Here is a 7,643-nt window from a genome sequence, read left to right on the forward strand (position 1 = left end):
GGACTGGTTGATATCTGGTCTGTACTGTTAAATCTCTTTGACAATAAATTTATTTTGATAACTCCACCAAGTTTACCAATCATACTTTCTGTCATAAAATGTCACGATAACTTTCACTTGATAGCGCGCCCTATTTAACTTTTTTGTTTTCATGGATTAAAATGACCGGACAACGATTGGAGAATTAGAGCACGCCCGCCGCTAAACAAATAAACAAATAACGAGTGTGTAACTTGTCGTGCCAGTGACGTCAAACGCTCCATCGTTTTGCCACTAATATGGTCTTCTTCGTTCCAGACACTCGTGTGTGTTCCATACAGATTTTTTTCATATTTCGATTTAAAAGCCTACTTGGTGCGAAAGAGAAATCGTGTATTTTTTAATATGCCGTTCATTAATAACTCAAACCAAATGACTTTGGAGGTTCGGTGAAATGATGGCAGAATTGCCGTCCCATGTTTTGTCAGATAGTCCCAAGTTAGAGCAGTTGACGGTAAAATTCCTCAAATCTTTGGGTAAGGCGGCAGCAATCACAGACGCAAATATCTTTGTTTTGCATCGCCCCACTAACTCTTGAAAATTGAGTAAAAATGAGTAGCTTCTTCTGTCAGTGAAGTCAACATTATTTTGTATACGAAAGATGGTCAAAAGAAGTCAAAACACAAGTTTTTCTTTGATGATAAAATATAACAAACCTTTATCATTCAGTAAAGGTATTCCTTGTATTCCTATTCCAATATTCCTTGTTTAGAAAAAGCTGTACCTGTTCCCTTTCTCTCTTTACAGAATCAACAAGCCATTAACATTGAATAAGTTTCACACATTTCCTCATCAGAAATTTAGAAATTATCTGCATTATGACCTACTTGAAGCCATTCCAAAATTAACCAATTGGGTGATGTATCAGAATTTCTATGGGAGTTCTTCTCCAAGTTGTAAAATAGCTAAGTTGGCGAAAAAATCTACCCGGGGGTTTGAGAAAGCAGAACTGCCATCATCAGTGTAGGTGGAACTTCAATATTACAGGATTGCAATTTACCTACCAGCTTTTTATCAATTTTTGCCTAACTAATCCAAATCTCGCAACCTCTTTACCTTAAAAAAAGGAAGATCATAATCTTCATGTTCATTTTTGGTAAAATTTATTTCAAGTAGACGTTTCGGCTTCTCAACAGAGAACCATCCTCAGTACAGTAAAATTAAAATGAATGAAATGCATTCTAGTTACAAATTCTAAAAACAGTTTAAAAAAAGAGGTAATTACCTTCATAAAATGCATTAATAAAATGTCGTTAAACAATAAAACATTATCAAATTTCTAAACAAAAAGTATTGACGTTAAAATCTCAAAGGAGAGAATAATTAATTATAACAATTAATATACAAAGACTCTCCAGACCCACTCCACTGTTCAAGTAATGAAATCCTCTTCAGATTAGGAAAAGGATCTCATTACTTAAACAATAGAATAGGTCTAGAAAGTCTTTGCACATTAATTGTTGGCTTTAGGAAAAGAAAGAAGTAATTGAGAATTTGACGAAATTGACGAAAAATGAGAATATTGTTCTGTTGAAATTAGACAAAGGAAAAGGTGTCGTTCTTATGAATAAAATTGATTACGTTAATAAATGTAATGAACTTTTGTCAACAGCACAATTCAAACAATTGGATAACGACCCCACCAGACCAACTGAACGTAAAATGCAAAGTCTACTACGGAAAATCAAAACACACCTACCGGAGGAAGAACTTTACAAAAAACTTTACCCCACCGGTTCAGCACCAGGCAAACTCTACGGAACGGCCAAGGTACATAAATTAAAGACAGGTGAAGGTATCGATAAACTTCCACTTAGACCAATCGTCTCAAATATTGGCACTGCAACATACCAAACAGCGAAATATCTAGCTAAACTTTTATCACCATTAAATAAATCAATATACAGTGTCAACAGTACAAACGCGTTTCTACATGACCTTGAATCAATTTCAATCGCAGACGATGAGGAAATGGTATCATTTGATGTAGTTGGCTTATTCACCAATGTCCCACTGAAACACACGATTGATATAATTTTGAACAGAATTTACGAGAAAAATGAAATCAAAACAAACATTCCTAGAGAAGATATGAAACTTCTCTTAGAAATGTGCACCAAAAATGTCCACTTCACATTTAATCAAAAGATATATACCCAAATCGATGGAGTAGCAATGGGATCCCCTCTTGGACCAGTAATTGCAGGCATTTACATGGTTGATCTAGAAACCAAACGAGTACCCGAATTAACAGAATCGATCAAAGTTTGGAGAAGGTATGTTGATGACACATTTTGTGTAATAAAGAAAGGCACTTGCTCAAATATACTTGAGAAACTAAACGAAAACGAAAACGAAACTGAAAACGAAAACGAAACTAAAATCGATCATGTAAAATTTACTCGTGAACAACAATGTAACAATATGCTTGCCTTCCTAGATGTACTACTTGTCAATCGTTTTTGGAACAATCGACACAACCGTCTACCGTAAAGAAACCAATACCGATTTATACATCAACTGGCACTCATTCGCACCTGAAACATGGAAGAAAGGCACATTGAAAAACTTGATTAAAAGGGCATTCACTATTTGTAATCAACCGTATTTTTTAAATTCGGAGTTACAGCACATTGAATTAGTGTTTACAACCATTAATGGATACCCAGTTGGCCTCATAAAACGAATTATCAAAGAAGTACGCAACGACCATGAAAATCAACAACCACCGCAACCAATGACAGATACAACAGAGACCAACAAAGAAAATCTACCAGTTACCAGTAAAGTTAAGATTTACTTACCATACGCAGGAAAACAAGGAGAGTTGATTACCAATGAACTTAAGAAAACTGTTATAAATCTTTGATAAAAAGTTAGTGACGCAAGTCACATTTAATCAAAGAAATTGAGTTCTTGCTTTAATGTCAAGGACACAAACCAAACAAAACACAATCATAACGTAGTTTATAAAGTTAAATGTCCTGATTGCCCGGCCACTTACATTGGGGAAGCTGGGAGACGCCTACAGGAACGCGTTAACGACCATGGAGGAAGAGATAAATATAGTCACGTACTTAAACACTCCATAGAGCGCGGACACAATAAAGTCAATATAGAAAACTTTTCTCTCTTGGGAAAGAATTTCAAAACTGAAGGACAAAGAAAAACTAGCGAGGCATTTTATATCAAAAGACTAAAGCCAACAATTAATGTGCAAAGACTTTCTAGACCTATTCTATTGTTTAAGTAATGAGATCCTTTTCCTAATCTGAAGAGGATTTCATTACTTGAACAGTGGAGTGGGTCTGGAGAGTCTTTGTATATTAATTGTTATAATTAATTATTCTCTCCTTTGAGATTTTAACGTCAATACTTTTTGTTTAGAAATTTGATAATGTTTTATTGTTTAACGACATTTTATTAATGCATTTTATGAAGGTAATTACCTCTTTTTTTAAACTGTTTTTAGAATTTGTAACTAGAATGCATTTCATTCATTTTAATTTTACTGTACTGAGGATGGTTCTCTGTTGAGAAGCCGAAACGTCTACTTGAAATAAATTTTACCAAAAATGAACATGAAGCTTCTGTCAACTATAAACTTTACACTTAAGTTGTATGAAAGGATTGATTTGTTTAAAGATCATAATCAGTTGTTATTAGAGTTTTTCAGTGTTTTAAAAAAAACGCATTGCAGAAATCTTTTCATCTTCACAGGATCGATTCTAAATCACAATACATCTTTTTGTCAATGAATTTTTTTCTGACGTTCTTTCTACAAAAAATATTGGTCACTTTCTTTTTCCACTCGAGCCTGCTTGAAGCTTGCATTCTTGCGCGGGTGAATAAAGATGACGCAAAAATCTTGCGGCGAGGTCGTTACTAAGTTTCCGTTTTATTTTTGTCTTATTGGATATTCTTTTTATTTAGCCATATATTTAAATTTGCGCTAAAAAATACAAAATGAATAAGTTGATAATATCAAATACTATTTTTTGTATCTCTCTCTCCAGGAAAATAAAATGTCAGCTTTTTATCTAGCAATGCTATATAACTTGAATTTTTTGGCTTTTCACAACAAAGTTAATTTTCTGTTTCTTTGAAAAACCCAGGGGTAAGTAAATTTCTGATAGTGTAAGGTAATTATAGCATATGATGTATATATTTCTCATGAGATGCAGAAACATTTGTTTATTGTTACAATAAAACTAGTTGTACATAGTTTCATAGTGTCCTTCAGGGTCTCTTCCCCCCCATGCAAACTCCAAAAATTTCTCTGTCCCCCCCCCTCAAGCAAAAAATTAAAAAGCTGTAATTTGATGAACTTAACGCTTATTGTTTTCCCTAAGGTAGTTCTAATTCAAGAAGAAATGGAAAGGATGGTGTTTGTAAACCATAATATTAATAAAACTAAGCATTATGCTATATCATCTCATAAAACCAGATGTTTTTCAATTTTGAATAGATTTTGGTGAGTTCCCCCCCATGCCTAGAATGAAAATTTTCCATCCCCCCTCGTTCCTCCCCCCCCCTGGCTTCAAAAAAAATTCTTTCCCCCCTATACGTCCTTTTGACCTCAAAACCCATCCCCCCCCCCTGAATCCAGGGGGGGGGAGGACACTATGAGTTTTCCTATACTCTTCATGTTCAAAACATTTCAGATAGAATGAGGGAACCCAACCAACCTTTACTGAAAGAAAGTCATTAAAATCATGAAAATGTTAAACTGATAAAATTTTGCCCTCGAGGGAAAAAGGCATCCAACTTTGAACATTCCATTCATCACAAGACACTTGGTAATTAACAAATTGTAACTCATTCGTTAACCCCCTGACTGAAGGAAAGTCATTAAAATCATGAAAATGTTAAACTGATAAAATTTTGCCCTCGAGGGAAAAAGGCATCCAACTTTGAACATTCCATTCATCACAAGACACTTGGTAATTAACAAATGTGTCATCACTAGCAACTTTAAATACGAATGAAATGGAACGTTCCAGCAAGACGAACGATATGGAACGTTCTTGAACTTTTAGGAACGTTCTAAGAACGCTAGAGAACGTTCTTAAACATTCCTGGTCATTCCCTTTTATTTACAAGTTTAAGGATGTCTTAAAACGTTCGGAAGCGTTCCTGAACGTTCCATAACGTTCTCGAACGTTCTCAAACGTTCCATAACGTTCTTATTGAGTCAATATTAACCTTTGGACTCAAAAGATCGTTCGCGAGCGTTCCGGGACGTTCTTGAGCGTTCTGGAACGTCTCTAAACGTTCTGGAACGTTCAGAAACGTCCCTGAACGTTTTAGAATGATCGAGGACGTTCTAGAACGTTCTAGGAACGCTATGGAACGTCTGTGAACGTTCAGGAACGTCTCAAGAACGCTCCGTTTTATTTGTACTTCAAATCGCTTGTGATGACACAAATTGTAAGTCATTCGTTAACCCCCGTCTTTTCATCTTTTCTTGCCTACCTAGCCTCCTTTCGTGTCCTATATCTTTCGACTGAATTGATATTTTCGAGAAAAAAATTCACAGCTGACATGGGCAAAGGTTGAAGTTTCTCAAGTCCAAAAGTGGTGTTTATAGCATTGATAAACAGCTTACTTTTTTGGACCTACCTCGGAGGTCCTATAAATTAACCGATGTCCGTCCGTTCGTCCGTCCGTCTGTTACCAGCTTTTCTCGGGATTGGCTTATTAGTTTTTTCTGATTTTTTGGCACAAAGATGCAGATTTTTCAAGAAAAAAAACTTTCGGTCGAAAATGCAGGAAATAATGCCGGAAAAACTATTTTTTTGGCATTTTCTCGAGATTTAGTTTTTTCAGATTTTTTGCTCAAAGATGCATATCAACAATGCCCAAAACATGGGAGAGTCCAATTTTTGAGAAAAAAAATTTTCCGCCCGAAAATGCTGGAAATAATGCCGGAAATCGCCGTTTTTCTGGATTTTCATTGGACTTTTTTCTTTATAATTGGTTGTTTTTTCATTCAAAAACATTATTAATAGCAATGCCCACCATCAAGCACAGGCTAATCGCTGTTCAAGTCTTAGCCTGGCATGAATTCTTTAGTCAACAAAAATTTGATATGACTTATATATAATGTTCATCTCTGTTCTATCTTTTCAAGCTCCTCATTATATTTTCTTACTCTTTGGCAATTTTTCTATTTTTATCTGATTCTCATTGTTGGTAGGTCCATTTAGCATGTGGCTTGTTATTTTTCGTTTTTCATCTTCGTGTTTGAAAATTTTAGAAAAATTTTATACACAAAATATTCCACTCCGAATTGCCTTTCCATAAAGTAGAAAATCACTATCTAATTTGAAATCTATCAAAAGAAATGCACAATCGAAAATTTACTGCCAGCTAATTTGAAATGTACTTTAATTAGATAGAGCCCTCAGCACAAGATTACCACGTAATCTTTATACACTTATGTGAGACAGAACAACAGCTAATCTATTTTTATTTTATGATTGATATTCTCAAAGGCAGAACGTCAGAAAAAACCCATTGACCAACAGATGTATTTTGTGGAATGAAAGGTTGAAAAATTTTAATTTCGATCTTCCCTAAAAGCATGAACATATAAACGACTGGACATCCATCTCCTTTGTCTTTTTGTAGAAAAGGCTGCTAGCTTCGTTGCTGCCTCGTTAAAAGCATAAAATGAAACAATAGATTTTGATGATATACCACTTGGGAATACCTTGCTAACAACGTCAAAACTTCGACAAAAGTCTCTGTCGTTCTACTCTTCTTATATAGTCTTTTATCTATATCATAACAAAGATAACAGAGGCAAATCATCGTCAGCTTGTTAATATTTCTAAATTTTGACTTAAAAGTGTCTAATAATTTTAGAGAGTGTCACATTCTAATTTTGATATTCTTATTAGACAGGCTCTCAACTTTGGCAAGCTATTTTTTTCGAGTCATTTCAAAGTCAAGTCAAAAATTATTGGAGTGACAAAAGGGATTGAAAAGTATACACGCACCAGTTGAAATTCTGCATGTTCAGAGTTTGATATGTTGATAAAATATATTGCAAACTTGTAAAAAAATTCGAAAATAATTTTTTTGTACATTAGGAGTAATGTTCAAGCTCTATCAATCTTTTTACCTAAATATTTCAAAGAAATAGAATTATGACGGAATGTTGTCGGATTTTTCATACCAATTTTGAAATACAGGTGGCAACAAAGCTCGCTTCAAAGAGACAATAAAAGATAGATGTCCAGTCGTTTATATGTTCATGCTAAAAGTAAAGAGGTTGCAGGGTTTGGGTTAGCAAGGCAAAAATTGCCAAAAAGCTGGTAAAATCTTAATCCTCATTTAAATACAAAAACTTCTGATCACAACTTTTCTGCCATCAATCCTGGGTTTGAAATAAGTGATTTTCCTTTCAAGGTTGAGTTGGGGATATTTAACAATAATAGAGCTTTTAAGATTAATGTTGAAATGTGTACTTATTTGATAAATTCAGTCAGGGCTTCCTTGGTCTTTTTTAGTATTAAAGTCTATTCACGATAAGTGTGCACTCTTTTTTCATTTACCTGTAACTTTTGAAGGAATTCTTCAATCTTTATAAATTTGGT

General features: G+C 34.4%; 1 protein-coding gene across 1 annotated transcript; it reads left to right on the forward strand.

The window, feature by feature from the left end:
* The first annotated feature begins 384 nt into the window (after window positions 1–384).
* On the forward strand, window positions 385–2,908 carry LOC136821661 (uncharacterized). The gene is made up of 3 exons (XM_067077870.1): window positions 385–423; window positions 1,510–2,304; window positions 2,480–2,908. Exons 1-3 carry the CDS (start codon window positions 385–387, stop codon window positions 2,906–2,908), a joined length of 1,263 nt encoding a protein of 420 aa, XP_066933971.1.
* Window positions 2,909–7,643: the final 4,735 nt, after the last annotated feature.

The sequence above is a fragment of the Clytia hemisphaerica genome, unplaced genomic scaffold (genome assembly GCF_902728285.1).
Source record: "Clytia hemisphaerica strain Z4C2 unplaced genomic scaffold, Clytia hemisphaerica genome assembly, whole genome shotgun sequence".
NCBI classification, from domain to species: Eukaryota; Metazoa; Cnidaria; class Hydrozoa; order Leptothecata; family Clytiidae; genus Clytia; species Clytia hemisphaerica.

Excerpts from the sequence above, each read along its gene's own strand:
- LOC136821661 (XM_067077870.1), top strand. The coding sequence starts at position 385 with ATGCCGTTCATTAATAACTCAAACCAAATGACTTTGGAG. Across the intron at positions 424-1,509 it reads CAAACCAAATGACTTTGGAG|GAAAAGAAAGAAGTAATTGA; the intron begins GTTCGGTGAAAT and ends TGTTGGCTTTAG. Across the intron at positions 2,305-2,479 it reads AATTAACAGAATCGATCAAA|ATGTACTACTTGTCAATCGT; the intron begins GTTTGGAGAAGG and ends TTGCCTTCCTAG.